Below are 22,510 nucleotides of genomic sequence, written 5' to 3'. Positions count from 1 at the left end.
AACTTCACGTTGCAGAAGTGTAAGTTTGAAGATATCTTTGAACATTCCTACTAGGTAGTTGGCACAGATTTGTATTGCTCTACGAGGTACATCATTAGGGCCTGGCACCTTGCAAGGGTTGAACTTTTTGAAAATTCTTCTGAGACAGATCTCAAAGTCACCTGATGCTACAGGGATTTGTACAGGTGTAATTTTATTCCCTTTTAAAGTTTGCATAAAAAGCTTTGAGCTCATCTGGGAGTGAAGCATCACAGCCATTCATGATCTTATGTTTTAATTTGCAGAAAGTTATGGCCTGCAAACCCTGCCAGAGCTGACATGCATCTGATTCCTTCTCTAGCTTCAATCAGAATTGCTTTATTTTTCTTAAAGTGGCCTTTTGGAGATCTTTCCTGTACTACTTGTAGAGTTCTGGCTCACTGGTCTTGAATACCGCTGTTCTACTCCCCAGTAGAGTACTGGTTCATCCACATCTTTTGATTTGGGTATGCCCAGTATGTTCTCAAAGGCTCATACTCATCCACACAGGCCTTGATGAAGTAGTGACAACTACGGCATATTTATGTGGCATGTGTACAGTTTTGGCCACTGAGTTATACAAAAGATGTCAACAAAATAGAGAGAGTACAGAGGAGATTTACTATAATGTTACCTGGGTTTCAGCACCTAAGTTACAGAGAAAGGTTGAACAAGTTAGGTCTTTACTTTTTGGAGCATAGAAGGTTGAGGGGGGTCTTGAATGAGGTATTTAAAATTATGAGGGGGATAGATAGAGTTGACGTGGGTAGGCTTTTTCCATTGAGAGTAGGGGAGGTTCAAACAAGGGGACTTGAATTGAGAGTTAGGGGGCAAAAGTTTAGGGTTAACATGAGGGGGAACTTCTTTACTCAGAGGGTGGTAGCTGTGTGAAACGAGCTTCCAGTAGAAGTGGTGGAGGTAGGTTTGATATAGTTATTTTTTTTTAAATTGGATAGGTATACGGACAGGAAAGGAATGGAGGGTTATGGGCTGAGTGCAGGTCGGTGGGACTAGGTGAGAGTAAGCATTTGGCATTTACTAGAAGGGCCTGTTTCTGTGCTGTAATTGTTATTTGGTTATATATTTATTCAGATTAGAAAATGAATTCCTGAATATTGGTCAAGGATTTATAAATCATTCCAAAATCTGACAGCTTCCAAATTATTGACTGTGGGTCTTAAGGCTTCTGGAGCTCATCCCTTATGGTCGTAATTAGAAGAGGGCATGTCCAAATGGTAAATATCTTTAGTGATGAATGCCATCTTCAGGCACCCCCTAATGAAGGTATTTTTAATGGTGGTGATGATTTGAACTGGACCTAGCAGTGCAGTCATGCATCCACACACAGCCCTGGTGGTAGTGGGGGGGGGCACTGGTGCTCAGCGTGATGGAGCTAGAGATCTTGATGCTAGCATAGACTGACTGTAATCTTTCTATCAAGAAATCTAAGATCCAGTTTTAGAGAGAGGTGTCAAAACCCAACAAAACCAGTTTATCCAGCAGCTTCTGAGGGGTGGTCATAGTAAATGCTGAGCTGGTTGATAAACAGCATCTTGGCATATCAGGCACCATTTTTCAGGTGGGACAGGACTGTGGAGTGCAGAGGCTATAGCATCATCAGTGGATTGATTTGAGTGATAAGTGAACTGGAAAGGGTTAATAAAATATAATTTACATTCTTACCTTCCTTCAATTGAATTAGTAGGACTTTTAACAAAGCACAGAATTGGAATAGCCACCTCAGGATAAGCATTGGGATAGCTCATCAAAATCCTGCTCATTCATTGGAGTTTAGCAGAAATCCAAAGCAGCTTGGCCATTAGGTTAAATATTTCTAGGGTTATTCATGTGTCCTGAATGTGCATCACACTTCTGTGGAGTTCTGTTGGCAAAATCCAGGCCAGTGAATTCCAGCTGCTTCCTGATTCAGCAGAATCTTTGAATGCACTTGAATGATACTTAGAAGCTTTTCATACTGGAACTTATTGAAGGATTTCTGAAAATCTAGTTTTTAAACATGGTATACAGAGATTGCATAAGTTCCTTGTGAAAACTCTATTAAACAAGCCTGAAACCATCTGACTTCCCATATTTCAATACCAGTTTGTCAAATGGAGACATGCTCTACCCTTATTTCCAGAAATAATAATTATGACTGTATTGTATTTGCAAAGATGTATTTGTTTCCTAACCAAGCAGAAAATTGATTTGTACTTTGAGTGCCTCTTACAGTAATACTTTGTTGCAAATTATACTTCAATTATTGATTTAATTTTTTTTTGTACAGGGAAAGAGATGAACTGATGTGCATGCTGTCAAACATGCGAAGCTCTCTTTCTGAAATGCAGGCCAGGGAAAATTCTGCATATCAGCAGGTGAAACAATCTACAGAGATAGCAGAAGAAGCTAATTTGGAGAAAATACAGGTAATAAATAAAAGCATGTTGACCAATTGGGTCATGCTGTCCTCCTCTGTGAGGGATAGAGATGGACTTCTTGCAGATAACAACAAAAATACCTTTTCTCGGTAACGTGTCTTATCGTATTCAAATACCTGGAAGGAGGTGGTGTTAACTAGCAAATTACTTTGATGGAAATTTGTAAATGCTGATCAGTTTTGAAATCACAAAGTGCAGAGATGCTTTTAAAACAAAACTGCAGTCTATTAAAGCCTCTTGATGCAAGTGATGTGACTAGTCCCTTAATTTTTACAGGTATGTAGCTCTGCAAATGACAAATCAGTGTACATTACTCATTGAGATAGTCAAAGGAGAATACGCATTCATAGAGAACCTCATATTCTCAGATTTGACTAGTGTCACCTAGCAACAGGTGATGTTAACATTTTCTCAAGTGCAATTTTTTATCCTTGCTTTGTGCAAATTATTTCCTTATTATTCATTCATCAGATGTTAATGTTTCTGGTACATTTAGTATTTATCTCCAATTGTCTTTGCATAAATAATGCCATCTATTTTCTTGAACTGCAGCACTATTGATTAGGTTGATCCATTCAACCTAAACTTATATTCCTGTACCAGTGGTGCACGGTTGCTACATCAGAAATGACTACAAAATTACCTGCCCATGCTGTCCCATGAGCACCTTCTAAATCCATTAGTGAGAGCAGTAGGGACAAGGGAACATTGCCATCTGTGACAGTAAGTGATCTGCTGGAGGAACCCAGTGGATCAAATAGGAATCGTTGGTGTTCTGGGTTGAAACCCTGCTAAGCCTGCTAATTCATCCAGTAGATTATGTTCTGCTCCAAATCTCAGCATTTGCAGTCCCTTGTTTCACTCTCTTCTGTGGGTTTGTTCCAAGTTGCATCTTGTACTGATTTGGAAGAACATCCTTGTTCCTTCACTGCTGGCTCAAAATCTGGCAGGTCAATTCCCAACACAACTTGTTCTGATGAAAAGCCACAAATACTGCTGGATCTGCTACATCAATGCAGCTCTGTTTCATTAGGAGTCTGAGGAGATTTGATATGTCAACCAAAGGCTAACAAGTTTCTACAGAGGTAGCATGGAGTGCATTCTGACTGGTTGCATCAACAATTGGTATGAAGGTTCTAATGTGCAACATCTAAAGAGGCTACAAGGGGTTGTAGACTCAGCCAGCTCCATCATGGGCACAACCCTTCTCACCACCAAGGACTTCCTCAGAAGGCAGCGCCTCAAGAAGTCAACATATATCATTGAAGATTCGCATTACTACATTCAGGGAGGAAGCACATGAGCCTGAAGACACACACTCAAGGTTTTAGGAACACTTTCTTCCCCTCCACCATCAGAATTCTGAATGGTCCATGAACACTACATCACTTTTCTTCTATCGCACTATTTATTTATTTATTTATTTATTGTAACAACGGTAATGTTTTTAATGTATTGCTATCACAATATATGTCAGTGATAGTAAACCTGATTCTGATTTTCTTTTCTTTTTTCAAGTATCCAGCATTTGCAACTTGTTGCTTTTCAGCTGTAGAGTCACACAGCATGGAAACAGCCCCATCAGCCCACCAGTCTATCATGCATCTGCACCAACCCTGCACTAATCAACACACCCAGATTCTACCTGTCATCAACACACCAGGAACAGTTGGCATTGGCCAATTAACCTTTGAATGTACTTGTCTTTGGAATGTGGGATGAAAGCAGGGAGCCAGAGGAAACCCAGGTAGTAACAGAGAAAACATGTAAACTCCAGTACTGGAGGTCAAAGATTAATCTGAGAGAACAGCTCTGCAATTCCTATGTTGGGTGTACTTGCTGGTGTTCCCTTGGTGGTATAGGTCTTGGATTGTAATGTCAGTGTTAGGGAAGTTATTGGGAAAAATTCTGAGAGACAGAATTAATCTACAGTTGACAGCAATTAATCACACACAGATGATCAATGTGATTTTGCTGGGCAGAGAGCTTGTCTGACCAGCATTGTATTTTTCAAGGTGGTGAGAAAAAGCATTGATGAAGGCAGGCAGAGTGGTTGATGTCATTTCCATGAACTTCAGTATGACCCTTGACAGCATCCCATAGGGGAGATTGGTCCAAAAGGTTAGACCTTACAGGATGCTGGGCAAGTTGGCAAGCTTCCTTCAAATTTGCTTGGTAATAAGAAGCAGGGGATGATGAAGGAGAGTTGGTTTTATGATTTAGAACCTGTCCTGCAATGTCAGTGCTAGGACCCTAACCGTTTCTTGTATACATTTAGGATATGCCATCTTTTCACAGTTACCATTGGTCAGAAGGTACAGAAATTTAGCAAGTTTGCAGATGACACAAAAATTGATAGTAGTATTGATTGTGAGGAAGAGTTATCTTGATCATTTGGTAAAGTGAACAAAGCAACAGCAAATGAAATTTAATCCTCAAATGTGAGGTTATGCAATCTCAGTGAATGGTTGGGTCTTGGGACCATTGGAAGTTAGATACACTTGAGTATCCAAAGATCCCTGAAAATGGCAGAGTGATAATGCTATTTTAAAGCGGTATGAGCGTGACGGGGATGGAGCATGGGTGGGGGTGTGGAGATGGAAATACTTGCTCTCATCAGTTAGGGCATAGAATATAAGAGCAGGGAGGCAACAGCACAAGATACGGAGATCTCCAGTGCTTGGTGTGTTGCTTCAGATTTCAGCGTCTGCAGTCTCTTGTGCCTTCAGGTAATGATACACCAGTGGTTCCCAACGTAGGGTAATTTGATTTTTAAGGGGGACAATTCAAGAATGAGTTATTAACAGTGTATTTTTTCTAGTAAGTCTGTGTGAGTATGAGTGTGTGTGCGAGTTAATACATATGTGTATATACAGTATGCGTACATAAAAATACTTGCATGTACATGTAATTGCGTATGTACTATATATAGTGTATCACCATCATTACAACCATCAAATAGCTTTCATAATTAAATTAATGAATTGACTGATGTAGGAAGGAACGAATGAACAAGTCCAAACGCGTAAGAAACTCGTATGAGGTCGCGCCAATGCTGCTTTTTGCAGTAGCTTTCGGTTCTTGGTAGTGTGAAGGTGTGTACATTGCGTCATCTCTTTTAAACGGTGTATCTGTCTTTGTATGCTGTAGAAACGAATCAGCATTGTTTTATTTATTTATTATTATTATTTTAATATCACTTACCGGTAATTTTTTTTTACAATTTCTTAGTAATTTCTTCCTCAGAACTTTAACAGTCCTTTGGTTCTTTTATTTTTCTCTTTCATGAATGCCATGTTGTTTGCAAGCTTGTTTAAACCAAGTTAATGGTCTTTTAGGCTTCCTTCAGGTGAATAGGAGTTCACTTTTTGAATAATAAGCATCATATATCACCACAGGGGGCATCAGGATTTTAGAGGCGATTAGGTGGGGCATGGCCAAAAAAAGGTTGGGAACCACTGTGATACACCTTTAGTAAGGCCACAATGGAGTTGGTGCAGTTCTGGTCATCGTAACATAGGAAGGACATGATTACACTGCAGAGGAGAGGAGTGATTACAGTGCAGAGGAGATTCGTCATTCTGTTGCAAGGGCTGGTGCATTTCAGATATGAAGCTGCATAGGTTGGGTTTCTTTTCCTTGAAACAGAGGAGGCTGATGGAGAACCCGATAGAGATATACTAAATTATGGGGTACACAGATAACATAGATAATAGGAATCTTTACTCCATAACAAAGGTGGCTTTGGGCATAGGTTTAAGGTAAGAGCTGAGAAGTTTAGAGGGGACCTGAGGAAAGACTTTTTCACCCAGTTCATGTTTGGAATCTCCAGCCACCACCCACTGTATGAGCGCTTGAATCACCAAGGTACAGAAGGACCAAATGCTGATAAATTGGATCAATATAGTTAGGTACTTGATGTTGGGCTGAAGGGCCTTTTTCAGTACTCTTACCATTATATGTCTGTGAGACACAGGTAGGGCACAAGTTAAACTTTTATGGGAATAAATGAACTGCTTATATCTTTGTTGCAACCAGTTCTCCAGTTCTTTGGTCTTGCCAGGTGGTCCATATGGTTTTATTTCTCATTTTTCTGCTGTGGTTTTGCTGTGTTATTTTTGAAGGCAACTATGAATTGATCATACTTTTGCATCTTGAAAGTAAGAAGGTTATATATAGTCCCATAAAGAACATTAGTGAGGTAGATGGACTTTTTAAAAACTTGGCAACCATTATTTTCTTTAAATACTTTTTTATTTAGAGATACACAATGGTAACTGGCCTTTCTCGCCCAATGAGCGCACACTGCCCAATTATACCCAAATAACTTCCTAAGCCATATGTCTTTGGAATGTGGGAGGCAAGTAAAGCACCCCGAGGAAACCAGCATGGTCACGGGTAAAGTGTACAAACTTCTTACATTGAAATTGAACTCAGGTCGCTGGCACTGTAATAGCATTACGCTAGCCACTACAAAACCGTGCTACCCATTTGTACAAGCTTATTCCAGATTTACTTAATTCATCAAATTTTGATATCAATGATCTGATATGTATCAGATTCTCTGAATTTTTTAACCATTTGTGTCTATGCAGGTTCTGTTGAATGTCTTGTATGATCAATGATCTGTTTACCAATTTAGAATATCATTTGTAAGGAACACATGCATGAGACTTTGCTTTGAGCTTTCAGCTCATGTAAAAAAACAGAAATGCATACATTGTATGGTTTAACGTATTTGCATTTAGCCTTTCAAATATTCTGTTAGGAACCTTTGGCTTCATTTTTCCCTCAGTCCATTTAGCATTGTTCTTACTTCAATAAGCTATTGGTTAATTTCAGATAAGAGTAACAGGTCCTTCTGGCCCAATGAGCGTCTGCTATCCAATTACACCCATTTGAACAATTAACCCACTAACCCGTACTTCTTTGGAGTGTGGCAGGAAACCAGAACACTCAGAAGAAGCCCATGTGATCACAGAGAGAACGTACAAACTTCTCACAGACAGTGGTGGAAATTGAACCCAGGTTGTTGGTGTTGTAATAACATTAAGCTAACCGCCACGCTAACATTAAAAGATTTGAGAGGAGTGAAAGTAGATCTGGCGTATTCTTAAGAAAAAGGGTAGCATAAGATTGATGAATCAAATGGCCTGTTTCATGCCACATTAATTATATAGAGTATGGACTGCCTTGACTACCTTCTGACACAGTTAAGGCTTCCTTTTATTATTATGAGCACAATTTTAGTTCATCGTTAAGTTTTGTATGATTTCACGGCACAATTCTTAAATTGAAGGTGGTTTTGTGCATTTTGAACTGCTTTTAAAATACAGCTATAATCACAATGGCTCACTATTTTTCAGTTGTCCCAAAATAATATTTCAGAATTAGTCAAGGGTAGTATTTATCAATGTGACTTCTCCAATGCCTTATTGAGATATGCTAACGTATATGACAGACAAAATGTTTCTTCCCCTAGGTAAAATTATCTTTTTATGGTATATGTGAAGCTGTTTCCATGGAGTACGGAAAATATATCATGTGCCAACCTACCTGGCGTCACTTTACAAACAATTTTTTTTAACATAGAAACAAGGCTGTAAATTTAATGGTTCAGTGTTTTGGGAACTCGAGACCATTTACAGATTGGACCTCTCATGACTCTGCAGTCTGGCTCCATTCCCAACCAAAGAACTATGCGATAATCTATTAGCTTGTCATGTTCTGTTTAGCTTCAAACCGCAGCTTGCTTTTCTTTTTCTTTAGGCTGTGGTCCACTGTGAGCAGCTGAAGAGCGAGTTGATGCGCCAGAAAGAGGAGCTAGAAAGGGAACTAGCTTATCAGCAAGAAAAAATCGCAATTGCCAAGAAAGCTGTACAGGAAGAAATGAGGAAAGAGAGAGAAGAGTTGGCATCAAAGGTATGAAAGGCAAATGCTACTACTTAATATTCATAAATCATGATTAGCTAGATGCATAATTATACTACCCTTGGAAATCCTCACTAAAACACTGAAATTGTTTTGCTATTATAGTCCATGAACAAAATTTATTTCACTAGCAGAAAGTGAAATAATGGGAAATGTGGAATTTAATTATATGCAAATCAATAATATTGCAAGGTGCTGTTTCAATTATGTCCAGTAGGTGGGGGTGATGGCTGATGAATGGGATTTACTTCGCAACAATTTTATTGACACCAGTTTATATTATCACCATCTAAAGTGGTGTTGTATCAAGGGATAAGCTTTGTTCTTGCTGCAGACTCCTGTAGCTTAGAAGCACAGCAATGAACATGCTTTCTCTATGTGCTATTGTAACCTACAACAACATTCTACACTATCCACACCACCACCAATCTTTGTATCAAAAAGAGTTCAAAGTAAAATTTATTATCAAAATACTTGCTCGTCACCACATACAACCCTGAGATTTTCCCCCCTGTGGACATACTCAGAAAATCTATCGAACAGTAACTGTAAACAGGATCAATGAACAACAAACTGGGCAAATGCAAATATAAATAAATAGCAATGAGAGCATGAAATTACGAGATAAATAGTCCTTTAAAGTGAGATCATGGGTTATGGGAACACCAGAAATAGATTGAATGTAGCTATCCTCTGTTCAAGAACCTGACGGCGGAGGGGTATCACAATCATAAATCTGATTGTGCGAGTCCTGGAGCACTACCTTCTTCCTTATGGCAGCAGTGAGAAAAGAGCATGGTCTGGGTGGTGAGGGTCTTTGATGATGGATTCTGCTTTTCTACAGCAACATTTCATGTAGATTTGCTTAGTGGTTGGGAGGGTTTTACCCATGATGTACTGAACCGAATCCACTACCTTTTGTAGTATTTTCTGCTCAAAGGTTCCCATACAAGGCCATAATGCAGCCAATCAACGCACTTTCCACCACACATTTATTGAAGTTTGTCAAGGTTTCTGATGTCATGCCAAATCTCTGCAGACTCCAAAGGAAGTAGTGGCACTGCCGTGCTTTCTTTGCAATTACATTTATATGATGTGTTCAGGACAGGTGCTCTGAGATAGTGACACCCAGGAATTTAAGGTTACTGACCCTCTCCTTCTCCGATCTTTCAATGAGTACTGGCTCATGGACCTTCTGAAGACAATAATCAGTTCTTCGGTCTTGTTAACATTGAGAAGTCGTTGTTTTGAAACCACTCAGCCGAACTTTCAATCTCCCTCCTGTATGCTGACTCATTATCACCCTTGGTCTGGCCCACAGCAGTGGTGTCATTAGTAAACTTGTATATGGTGTTGGAGCTGTACTTAGCCACACAGTCATCTGCAAACTTACTAAACTACCCTTCTTTGCTTCCTCATCCAAGTCATTTATGTAAGTCACAAAGAACAGGAGTCCCAGACCAAATCCCTACAAACATTACTAGTCACTGACCTCCATGCAGAATACTCTCCATCTGTGGGCTATCCAATTCCGAATCAGAATCAGGTTTACTATCACCGGCACGTGACGTGAAATTTGTTAACTTAGCAGCAGCAGTTCAATGCAATACATAACCTAGCAGAGAGAGAGAGAAAGTAATAATAATAAATAAAATAAAACATAATAAATAAACAAGTAAATCAATTATGCATATTGAATAAACTATTAAAAATGTGCAAAAAACAGAAATACTCTATATTAAAAAAAGTGAGGTAGTGTTCAAAGCTTCAAAGTCCATTCAGGAATTGGATGGCAGAGGGAATGAAGCTGTTCATAAATCGCTGATTGTCTGCCTTCAGGCTTCTGTACCTCCTTCCTGATGGTAACAGTGAGAAAAGGGTATGCCCTGGGTGCTGGAGGTCTTTAATAATGGACGCTGCCTTTCTGAGACACCGCTCCCTAAAGATGCCCTGCGTACTTTGTGGGCTAGTGCCCAAGATGGAGCTGACTAGTTTTACAACCTTCTGCAGCTTCTTTTGGTCCTGTGCAGTAGCCCCTCCATACCAGACAGTGATGCAGCCTGTCAGAATGCTCTCCACGGTACAACTATAGAAGTCGTTGAGTGTATTTGTTGACATGCCAAATCGCTTCAAACTCCTAATAAAGTACAGCCACTGTCTTGCCTCCTTTATGACTAGATCAATGTGTTGCAGCCAGGTTTCTATTAACCCCAAGCATCATGACTAAATTGATGATTTGGATGAAAGGGCCATGTTAATGTATCGAGGTTTGTTGATACAATGTTTGCTGGTAGTGTACCTTGTGAGATGTTTCAGAGGGATATAGGTAGGCTAAGGAAATGTGTGAAAACATGACAGATAAAATATAATATGAAAAATGTGCTGTCATCCATTTTGGCAGAAAGGCAGAAGAAGTTTCTAAATATTGAGAGTATACAGGTGTCTGTAGTCATTGGGTCCTTGGTATGAAATACTGCAAGTTGGAGTGCAGTATACATCCAAAAAAGCAAATATAATGTATGTACTGAGTGCTGAAATGCTTTTGCAGTCAAGTAAAGATGTCTCACTCTAAGCGAATGAAGTGAGATCTAGAACTCCACATCTGGAGTATTACATACACTTTGTTGTGTCTCCCTACCAAAAGGACCAGCTTGTGACAGGAGTTGACAAAGTTTATTTCTGGGATGGGTAATTTTTTTTTGGAAAGAATGAAAAAGCAGAATGGACCTTTACACTCTTTTAAGTGTTGAAGAGTGAGATGTGATCTCATTTAAATACAAAAAGTATTTAAGGGACTTGACAACATGGATACTGGAATGATACTTCCCTTTTCTGAAGTATCTGAAATTGGGTAATCACTGTCTGAAAATAAGAGATTGCCTTGTCTTGGATGGCATCAAGCTCCATAATAGTTGCTTTCCTCCAGGAAGCTGATAAACCCCACTCAGGACCATCAGGCCATTGTCTCCTGCATCATCAGCTCTGAAGATCTCCCATCCACTGCCACCAAACTTATAGTTCCTGTATCCCATAAGGCTCACATTTATCAACTACCTGTGTCCAACTGATTCTGTAAATATTCCACCTTTCTCCTTTCTCTTCCTAATTACTTCCTAAAAGCCTGGGGTCTCAGAGGTCAGTGGCTTACTGCAGGACACCCAGCCCTTGTAGCTACTGTATTTAAGTGGCTGATCCAGCTGGGTTTCTGGTCAATGGTCACACTAAGCAAATTGGTAATGGCAGACCTGATCTCTTTTGACAGAAATAGTCATTATTTGGCATGTTTGTGACAAGTGTTATTTGAAGCATATCAGCTCATATCCAAATGCTGTCTTTTATTTAAATATGATGCTGAAGACAATCTGAAAACCCTGGAGAAACAGGGTTATAATGCATCATTCATTTTACTAATCCTTGTAAGAATCAATGAAATCAAAATTTTAAGGAAAAAGATTGTTTAATATGAAAGATCAAGTTTGATGCAAGAAATACATATGTTTTCTTCTCACACTACAAATGTTTGTTCAGCTTTTAAGGTGCTTATTCTAAAATCCGTCTGTTGACAGGCATCCATTTTTATTGCACTGAATATACTCTGGCTGATTCCCCCTAAATTTAGTTGTAACTGTACTGTGGTGTCATCTGCTGGAGAAATAAGATATTTATTGATGTACTATAATCAGAATAGCATTTGTTCAATTTACAAGCTATTATAAAATTAAATATTACCTCAAATTAAATGACTATCTATTACCCTTCAAAAAAAAAGAGTTTTGTTGCTGTTTTGGCTTTGACATTGCACTGTGTGGATAATATGTACTTTAATGCTTCTACTACAATAATAGAGAAGGAATATTGAACACATACAAAGTTCAAAGTACGTTATTATATTGGACAACAAGGATTTTGTTTCCTGAATACTTTCGGATGTATCTTATGGACTTTGGGCTGCTGATCATGATAATCACAATGAAATTACCCTATTAAGCACCATTTTTAAAAAAATCATTTACATTTGTAAGTTCAATTCATAATTCAAGTCAATTAAAATGTTACCCACAGTGTAAGCTGAAAGGTTTTCTTTCTTGTCCAGGCATGCCTGTGTATGCTTAGGCAGGACGGATGCTGCATAACACCATAGGTTTTAGAAACTCTTTAACTTTCTGTAAAGGATTTCGATATTTGAATAGATGTTTCCCAGAATAACTGAAGCCAAGATTAAGGAAGGCATTTTTGTTGGTCCACAAATCAAACAGGCCATCAATGACAGTCAATTGAAAGAACTTCTAGGGGACAGGAGCAAATTGTATGGAAGGCATTCAAGGATGTTGTTGAAAATTTTCTTGGCAACTGCAGAGCACCAAGCTATGTACAGCTGGTTGACAACATGCTTCAAGCACACAAAACCATGGAGTGCAACATGTCAGAAAAGATTCATTTTTTTGCAATTCCAGTTAGACTTCTTCACTGCAAATCTTGATGCTGTCAGTAATGAGCACGGTGAAAGGTTTCATCCAGGACATTGCAGTCATGGAAAAACTGTATCAGGGCAACTGGAATCCATCGGTGCTGGCTGATTATTGATGGACACTTAAGTGAGAAGCCTCAGACACTGAGTACAAATGAAAATTGTAAACTAAATATTTTTAGCTTAGGTGAACTATTGCAAAGCATTAGCACCTTTATGCAATTAAATACATTATATTAAATAAAAGTTAATTTTTTGTTTCTCCACATTCTTACATGATACAAATAATCTGAAATTATATTTGTGTTCTGCTTCAGGCTGTCTATCATAAACAAAAAGACTGTCAAACATCAAATGTGTGAAAAAAGAACAAATTTGCAAACAATAAAAAAAGTAAATAAATAACTCACAGAATATTAACTGCAGAATCCCTGAATGTGAGTCCACAGCTGCTGAGCTAGTTCAGTGCTGAGGTGATTCGTGATGGTTGCAAGTCAGTTCAGTGCTGAAGCACCTTGATAAAATCATGCAAATAGTTCTTAAAAAAAGTAAACAAAAACACATGGAACATAAACTGCAGAGTTCCCGAAAGTGAATCCACAGCTTCAGAGCCCACTCAGTGCTGAGACAGGTGAAGCCCGACCAGGAACCTGATGGCTGCAGGACAACAACTGCTGTCAAAGCTGTCAGTGTGGAGTGGTGGCAGTAGTGAGAAGAGATGGAGACCAGTCAAGTGCAGGGCAATGGCACTGAGCACCTGTTCATTATCCATTCTCATCCTCGATGATTTCAATCTTGCTCGATTCTGCAATCAGCCCGGAGTATTGGAGGCGACCCTGGGTTTGACTTATGCCTTCAGGGATTGTTGCAGCATATAACCCTAGCAATGGCCACACTCTCAGGATGCTAGTTCTCCGAATTTCCGAGAGATCGCAAAAATGCCAGATTGGTTTAGTCCACTCAAAAGTACATCCTTAAAAAGGAAATGACAGGCTGCACTCGATTGTAGTAAAGAAGGAGAGTATCTTTGTAGTTTTGTGGGCTATGTGCAACATGTCACTGTTGGTTGGTAGCGCCATTTATTTAACGATACAGTGTGGAGTAGGCCCTTTCGGCACATTGAACCATGCCACCCCAGACAAATCCGATTAATCCTAACATAATCACAGGACAATTTACAATGACCAATTAACCTACCCAGTACGCCTTTGGACTGTGGGAGGAAACTGGAAGACACAGAGAAAATCCACGCATTCCACGGGGAGAATGTACAGAGGCTCCTTGCAGAAAAGTGCTGGAAATGAACTCTGAACTCTGGAACGTCCCAGCTGTAATAGCATTGTGCTAACTGCTATGCTACCATGGTGCCTGTCTTACCCATATGATGCTTTCACCGGTGTTCAGGATATTAACTTAAAAAATCCTAGCCTTGGTAATAATTAATTATCTTTTTTCTTGTGTCACAGAGCTGTCAACGTCATTCTTTTTTTAAGTATCTTTTGTATTTTTAAATTGTGGACCAGACCCCCCCTCCCTCCCATACATTCCTCAATGGTGTCCTTAGCTTTATTTTCCACAGACTGTAACTTGTCAAAATAAAAACAAACCATCTAAGCTCTGCCTGATTTAAGCAGATTGTCACCTTCATCTCTAAACTCACAGACCCGTTCTGGAGATTTTTTCTGCCCTCATTGAGAATCCAAGCTGACTGCTGAATTAGTGAGAGTCTGGTTGCCACTCTAAATCTGTGAGAAAACACTCAAAAGATTATTTGTTTGCCAGTTTTGCATTGAGCCATACTCTATCCAATCGAGATTCATACTTCCTACTCTCTGTTCCACTTGTGCTGCTATAATTATTTGCAGGGCTGCTTGCCAACTTTTGATTGCTATTGATGTACAAGCAAGTTGCTGGAGAGTTCACAACAGGAGTCTACGTTTAGTTTGGTTCCCTTTTTTTTAAATCCCCCAGGGGATGTATCACGGTAAATCATGTTTGCTGTGTAATTATATCACCGTAGTATTTTCTATCAGTAGATCAGGAGCCTGGGCTCCACAGGTAGAGTGTGCATAGACTCAGGGTGAGTGTTTTCGAAGTACATCAGTACTTCACAGTAGGGATTTTGTTGTACTTAAAATAAACTTAATCTATAACAATGGAAGATGAGGATAACTTTCTTTCTTTGTGGTCAATAATGTTCCTTGTGACTATATACACTCAGTGGCCACTTTATTAGGTGCTGTACCTCCTGTACCTAATAAAGTGTCGACAGAGGGTATGTTGGTGGTCTTCCACTGCGGTAGCCCATCCACTTTAGGGTTTGATGTGTTGTGCATTTAGGGATGCTTTTCTGCGCAGCACTATTGTAATGCATGGTTAGAAACATAGAAAACCTACAGCACAATGGCCCACAAAGTTGTGCTGAACACGTCCCTACCTTAGAAATTACTAGGCTGACGTATAGCCCTCTATTTTACTAAGCTCCGTGTATCTATCTAAAAGCCTCTTAAGAGACCCTATCATATCCACCTCCACCACCGTTGCTGGCAGCCCATTCCACGCACTCACCACTCTCTGAGTTAAAAAAACTTACCTCTGACATACAAACAAGCTGGATGAACTCAGCAGGTTGGGCAAACATCTGTTGAAATGAGCAGTCAACTTTTCGGGCCAAGACCCTTCATCAGGACTAAAGAAGGAGAGGGCAGGGGCCCCATAAAGAAGGTGGGGGGAAAGTGGAAAACCAATCAGAGGAAAGATCAAGGGGTGGGGGAGGGGAAGCAGGGAAGGGATAGGCAGGGGAGGTGAAGAAGGAATCTATGGGGAAAGCACTCCGGGTAGTAGAAGCAGTCAGAATCATGAGAGAGGTGATGGGCAGCTAGAAGAGGAGACAGAGTGAAAGTGGGATGGAGGAAGGGAGAGGGAGGGAATTACGGAATTACCAGCCCGAAACGTTGACTGCTCATTTCAATGAATGCTGCCCGACCTGCTGAGTTCATCCAGCTTGTTTGTATATGTTGGTTTGACCACAGCATCTGCAGTATACTTTGTGTTTACCCCTGATATCTCCTCCGTACCTAATCCCCAGCACCTTAAACCTGTGTCCTCTTGTGGCAACCATTTCAGCCCTGGGAAAAAGCCTCTGACTATCCACACAGTCAATGCCTCTCATTATCTTGTACACCTCAATCAGGTCACCTCTCATCCTCAGTCGCTCCAAGGAGATAAGGCCAAGTTCACTCAACCTATTCTCATAAGGCATGCTCTCCAATCCAGGCAACATCCTTGTAAATCTCCTCTGCACCCTTTCTATGGCTTCGGCATCCTTCCTGTAGTGAGGCAACCAGAAATGAACACAGTACTCCAAGTGGGGTCTGACCAGGGTCCTATAGAGGTTATTTGAGTTATTCTTGCCTTCCTGTCAGCTTGAACCAGTCTGGTTATTTTCCTCTTGTATTTCTCAGTACCAAGGTGTTTATGCCCACAGAAGTGATACTGGATTTTTAAAAAATGTATATTTGTCTGTATAAAAGTTGGTCAAATCTGGAATTACAACAGTGAGCAGCACTTGCTAATAAATAACATTAATGTTACACCGTTTATTTACAGGTGAGCTGTTTGTCAGAGAATGTTGCATGTCTTGAAAGTCGGTTACAGAGGCTGATAAGAGAGAAGGATTCAGCATGCAGCCAATTGGAAGCAACTCGGAAGCAACTAAAACAAACCGAGATGGAAGTTAATAAGGTATAAAGTTTAAAGTTATCTGGAGGTGGTAACACGATAATCCTATCCTTGTAATCTTTGCTGGTTGAATGTTTGTAAGTAAATATATACTGGGGTATTGTAGGGTCAATCTCTCTTGCATCCACTTACCCTTGGGAGTATTATTCATTATAACCGAGTGAACTGGAATTGTTTTACATTGAGAAACTATAAACCAGCAGATGTTGGAAATGTGAAGTAAAATGGAAAATAATGAAAATTAGTAAAAGATCCTGATGAAGATCAGCCTGAGATACTGAAAAAATTTATCAAGTCAGGATATCGAGAGGAGAAGAGCAGTTAACATTTCAGATGAACGACCTTTCATCAGTATTGAGTGAATTTCATTTCTTTTGGATTCCCTTGTACTAGGTCCAAGTTGTATTCTATTTGATAAGTATTCACGTAGAGATACATTATGTATCTTGTTTATTTTTTGATAAATAATTCAAAATTTGTTAAAATCACCTTTGCCCACACACTGGTCAAGTGATGCACAAGTTGATATTATTCATCACATGTCTCCTTGTGATATTATTGGTATACTTTTGTGTGTGTGCCCCCATTCTATAGAAATAAAATGCAGACAAGATGGAAGAAAGTAAGTTATTTATGGCAAAAGGGCAGAACTGATTGAGCAGCTACGATATGGTGCCCCAAAATACTAGCCTAGGCATTAATCAGTGTAAATTCATTATTTTAAAGTTTTTATATTAAATGACTTATAAAATATAATAATCTGTTTTCATAGTTTTATTCACTTTAATTGCACATAATGTATATTCACATAACTTGCATCACCTATCTTGAGGGCCAAAATCTTGGGTTGAGGCTAGCAGTTTCAGGTGGAACAGCTGCCATTCAGTTATTTAGATTGAAGCAAATCTGGAATTTATTGAGAGATTTGGGAATTACTGCATTTTGCTGGGGAACTGTCTGTCAGATCTTGTGCCAGTCAGACCCTTGTGATTTTCAGAATTTATTGGGGATTCTAGGTCTGCAGATTAGGAGTAATTGGAAAATATAAGTCTATTAATAAACATTTTATATTAATCAGTGCTCTTAGGTTTTAATTACCATTTTAATTATTTACCTCAATCTCAATAATTTTTAAGTGTCTCTGAGTTGACTTCAGCAGACAAAAGGTAAAGCTCCATCACCATTATTCCATCACTGTATATTGGACTGCTCTCTTAGTGGAGTCTCAGTAGTATACCACTCCATGACTTAGTAGTCATTTTGACATTGCTGCATGATTCAAGGATGCAATTGTCTGGCAAGAGTAGCCCACCACATCTGGCCCAAGGGTATGTGAAGACTGTGTTGTGATTCAGTTTGATGGTCTGGTCCATCAGGATCTTGCCCAAGGGCTTTCAGAATCATCTGTTCGAACTTCATCTAGCATTTATTTTCAGTATTAGAATTGTATTTTGTCATAGTGCTTCAAAAATCTAGTGTTAATTTAATATAGTCTGGATCACTTCTGAAATGTTTCTTCTTCAAATGACTTTTTCCCCAATTCCATTTGATTTTCATTATTCTTCTGTTGCAGTTAGCACATTATAATTACGCACTTCACATTTCCCTCTTGAAATGACAATTGCCATTTGAGAAATGATGGGCAGAGATGATTTATTTTGTGCTTGCTGATGATTTCCATGCAATGTCTTTTGTCTTCTATGTATTCTGGTCCACAGTCACGACTGACGTGTCGTTCTTTGTCTCAGTAACAATAGCCTTGAGGTGGCTGAGCATGCTGTGAAGCCTGAAGGATGAATAACAAGCTACAGTTTGTTTGATAGTTGAAGTCTCCTGGTTCCAGTTAGAAAGGAATTGTTAGAGTCTTGTCTATTGACAGTCTAACCACTTTAGAGGATGACTGTGTTTATAACAAGAAATAAAATGTAAATTTGAGCTACATGAATTCAGCTTCTTCTAAAAGTGTTGTCTGATATCCTTTTTGTCTCTAGAGTGGAAAACTACCTCAGAATAGATTTTTTTGCCAATAAATTACATGGAAAGGTAGATGATGTCATTTCACATATAGGTTATATAGCTATATTGAGCTATGTCAAAATCCATTGATATTAATATTTCAGTGAATACCACTATAATGATTTCTAGCAAATGATTAATGATCTTGTGTCTTCAGTCAGTGATTAATGACCTGTGTCTTTATTTGTTGAGCAAATTTTCACTTGTTATACAAGGTTTCATTCTTTTACTTTATGAATTTTAAGTGATGAATCAGTAAAATGTTGCAGAATTATTATAATTATCTCTATTAAAGCAAACAAATTGTCATTGAGGCAATTTTAATATATTTTAATGTTTGATGTTTAATTTGTATAAGAGTAATTTGTATAAGAGTATAAGTTTAAGAGTAGTGCATTAAGAACTAGAGGGAATGCAAAAGGTGCATTACTTTCAGCTAGAATCATTTGTTCATGTACCTGAAAATTTTAATGTTGTATTGTGACCCAAAAATTAACGTTCATTGAGTTAATGTGCTTGACATTCATTTTAATTTCCAATATCAGTTATCCATTTACCATTCCCACTGACAGTATCCTATTAATACAGTCAGGTAAATTACCCAAAAGTATCATCTTGCTAGAAGTGCCTGATTGCACTGCTCTTTTCAATCAATAATTCCTCATATTATTTATTCAGTTATTATTATCATTATTAAAGAATATTGCAACATGAGGGGCTTCGCTTATTAAGTACAATCATAAGTAAATGAATACTAGCTGGAAAGTACTGTGTCATAATCCATACTCAGTTTTCATGCATTCGCGGTCCTCACAGTCATGTGTTTTGCCTGTGAATGTTTCTTGAATATGATGTTACAGAACTTCCTGTCACATGTTCAAGTAATGCCCCAGTATCTTTTTGAGAAAGAAATGAAGTTGTGAAGATGACACTGTAGTGGTCTCCTTGAGACATTGAATCCTTTTGGAGATACTGCTGATTTGGAGCCAGGCTAACAGAAGTCAGTCAGCCTGGCATCAGTCATAGTATGGGTATTTCTTATTACTTATGACTTCCTGCAATGCATTCAAAGATTATTTAACTCTGCTGGCTCCGAGCCCCTCCTATTAGTTCCATTTCTCTCATTTACCCATGTCTGACTTATTCTCTTTCACATGCTCATCAACTTCCCACACCCATATATCTGCTGCCACCCAGACCGTACTCACAGCAGTCTATAAAAGCCACTTAATCTACCAGAACATCTTTGAGATCTGGGAGGAAACCAGAACACTTGGGGGAACCAATGAAAGGAAACATGTGTATGGACCACGAGAAGTTTGGATTGATTCCCAGTCCATGGAGCTGGGAGGTGTCAGTAGCAAATGTACGGCACTGACATGGCTGTTGGTACAATCGGACAGGTGGTCCCTGATTCAAGAGTGTTGCATTGAACTTTGGTAGGAGCTTGTGTGACAAAACATGCTGTTGATTATAACAAGACCATGTTTTAAGCATCTGATCAAGAGGAGAATTCCATTGCAGTTAGCTTTCTTTGCTCCTTTCCTGCCAATCACCTTTCCAGAGGCGCAAATGCTTTCCAATCCTTGCAACGAAGCTGTATATTTCACCTTGCTCTCAATTTGATCTAATCCACAGGGTATCACACTTTCCTGCTCAATACAAATTTTGTAAGAATATTCTCTCACTTGTAACTTTCAATCCCCTGCATAAAGGGATGCTCCTGGAGAAGTGGAAATGTAGAGCAAGTGCTTCATCACAATACTTGACTAGCTTTGTACTTTTGGTCAATTAAATTGGTAAATTTGTTTATTATTTATGTCTTGAAAATGTGTCTTGCAGAGTGTTCATTCAAGTCAATTTATTCCAATGGCACTTTGAGATAGTACAAAGTAAAACAAAAACAGAATGCAGAATGAAATGTCACAGGTGCAGAGGGACTGCATTGCAGGTAGGAAACAAGGCACAAGGTTATGCTGTAGATTGTGAGGCCACGAGTTCAAGAGTTCCACTGGGGAACTCAGTGAAAACAATCGAAGTTGGTCCAAAACATTTGAGATTCTGCTGATGCTGGAAATCCAGTGTAACACTCAAAAAAGGCAAGGGAAGCTCAGGTTCAGGCAACATCTATGGGAAGAGACAAACTATCTATGGGAAGGGAATTTGGGAGCCGAGAGGTAATGTTGCAGCTATATAGGACCCCGGTCAGACCCCACTTGGAGTACTGTGCTCAGTTCTGGTCGCCTCACTACAGGAAGGATGTGGAAGCCATAGAAAGGGTGCAGAGGAGATTTTCAAGGATGTTGCCTGGATTGGGGAGCATGCCTTATGAGAGTAGGTTGAGTGAACTCGGCCTTTTCTCCTTGGAGCGAAGGAGGATGAGAGGTGACCTGATAAAGATGATGAGAGGCATTGATTGTGTGGATAGTTTGAGGCTTTTTCCCAGGGCTGAAAAGTTTGGCACAAAAGGACACAGGTTTAAGGTGCTGGGGAGTAGGTACAGAGGAGATGTCAGGGGTACGTTTTTTACTCAGAGAGTGGTGAGTGCGTGGAATGGGCTGCTGGCAACGGTGGTGGAGACGGATACGATAGAGTCTTTTAAGAGGCTTTTAGATAGATACATGGAGCTTAGTAAAATAGTGGGCTATAGGTAAGTCTTGTAATTTCTGAGGTAGGGACATGTTTGGCACAACTTTGTGGGCTGAAGGGCCTGTATTGTGCTGTAGGTTTTCTATGTTTCTATCTCCAGGCATTTCAAAAGATTTTTGATCAGTTGCCACACATCAGGCTTCTTAACAAGATAATGTCTTAAAAGGTTACAGGAAAGATACTGGCATGGATAGAGGAACAGCTGTCAGGCAGGAGGCAGGCAGTGGAAATAAAGGGGGCCTTTTCTGGTTGGCTGCCAGTGACTAGTGGTGTTCCTCCGGGGTCAGTATTGGGACCGCTACTTTTCTCTGGTAAAGAAGGCAAATGCAAAGTTCGCATTTATTTCAAGGGGAATAGAATGTAAAAGCAAGGAGATAATGTTGGGGCTTTATAAGACACTAATCAGGCCACACTTGGGGTATTGTCAACATTTTGGACCCCATATTTCAAAGGATGTGTTGGCATGGAGAGAGTCTAGAGGAAGTTCATGAGAATGATTCTGGGAATGAAGGGGTTAATATTCAAGGAGTGTTTGGGCCTGTACTGATTGGAATTTAGAAGAATGTGGGGGGGAGAGGATCTCATTGAAACCTACTGAATGTTGAAAGGACTTGATAAGGTAAATGTGGAGAAGATGTTTCCTATGGTGGGGGTATCCAGAACTAGAGGGTGCAGCCTCAAAATTGAGGGGTGACCTCTTAGAACAGAGGTGAGGAGGAATTTTTTTAGCCAGAGTAGTGAATCTGTGGAATGCTTTACCACAGACTGTGGTGGTGGCCAGGTCTGTGGGTATATTTAAAATGGAAATTGATAATTTCCTGATTGGTCAGACTATCAAAGGATAGGGCAAGAAGGTAGTTGTATGGGGTTGAATGGAATCCAGGATCAGCCATGATGGAATGGTAGAGCAGTCTTGATGGGCTGAATGGCCTGATTCTGCTCCTATGTCATGGTCTTACGGACAATGGAGCAAATTTCATCAAACATCTGAATTGTGAAGCTTTGTATGTTGATTTGCGAGTCGGTTGCAACAGGATAACTAGTACCTGACCTGTGCAGTTCCAGTGAAGTTATTTATAACTTCATATGCAGTTGAGTTTCTGGTCAAGGTAACCTCTTGGCTATTGAATGTTGTGAATTTTCCAAAGATTATTTTTGTCTGAATTTTATGTTTAGATCAATGACAGGTGATCAACTGTTTTTATTTTTTCTGTGTATGAATGTAGGATAATGGTTAATCTGAATGGCT

General features: G+C 39.4%; 1 protein-coding gene and 1 long non-coding RNA gene across 6 annotated transcripts in view; one reads left to right on the top strand and one right to left on the bottom strand.

Annotated features, from left to right (window-relative positions):
• The window catches only part of LOC132402667 (uncharacterized), a 52,326-nt gene extending 38,106 nt beyond the window's left edge, over nucleotides 1-14,220 (bottom strand). The window contains exons 1-2 of one of the 2 annotated variants that reach the window (XR_009515034.1): nucleotides 14,053-14,220; nucleotides 9,880-10,002 (exon numbers count right to left, since the gene is read on the bottom strand). This is a non-coding gene — a long non-coding RNA (uncharacterized LOC132402667). Of the gene's footprint in view, nucleotides 1-9,879; nucleotides 10,003-13,265; nucleotides 13,410-14,052 lie in introns of those variants that run through there. The other variant, XR_009515033.1, reaches the window with a different exon arrangement.
• The window catches only part of sdccag8 (SHH signaling and ciliogenesis regulator sdccag8), a 415,457-nt gene that overhangs the window by 79,368 nt on the left and 313,579 nt on the right, over nucleotides 1-22,510 (top strand). For all 4 annotated transcript variants that reach the window (XM_059985604.1, XM_059985603.1, XM_059985605.1 and 1 more), the window contains exons 9-11: nucleotides 2,306-2,444; nucleotides 8,226-8,378; nucleotides 16,465-16,599. In XM_059985604.1, coding sequence (XP_059841587.1) covers nucleotides 2,306-2,444; nucleotides 8,226-8,378; nucleotides 16,465-16,599 — 427 coding nt within the window. The remainder of the gene's footprint in view (nucleotides 1-2,305; nucleotides 2,445-8,225; nucleotides 8,379-16,464; nucleotides 16,600-22,510) is intronic.

The sequence above is a fragment of the Hypanus sabinus genome, chromosome 12, assembly GCF_030144855.1.
Source record: "Hypanus sabinus isolate sHypSab1 chromosome 12, sHypSab1.hap1, whole genome shotgun sequence".
Lineage (NCBI taxonomy): Eukaryota > Metazoa > Chordata > Chondrichthyes > Myliobatiformes > Dasyatidae > Hypanus > Hypanus sabinus.
This window is presented reverse-complemented; position numbering and strand designations above follow the sequence as displayed.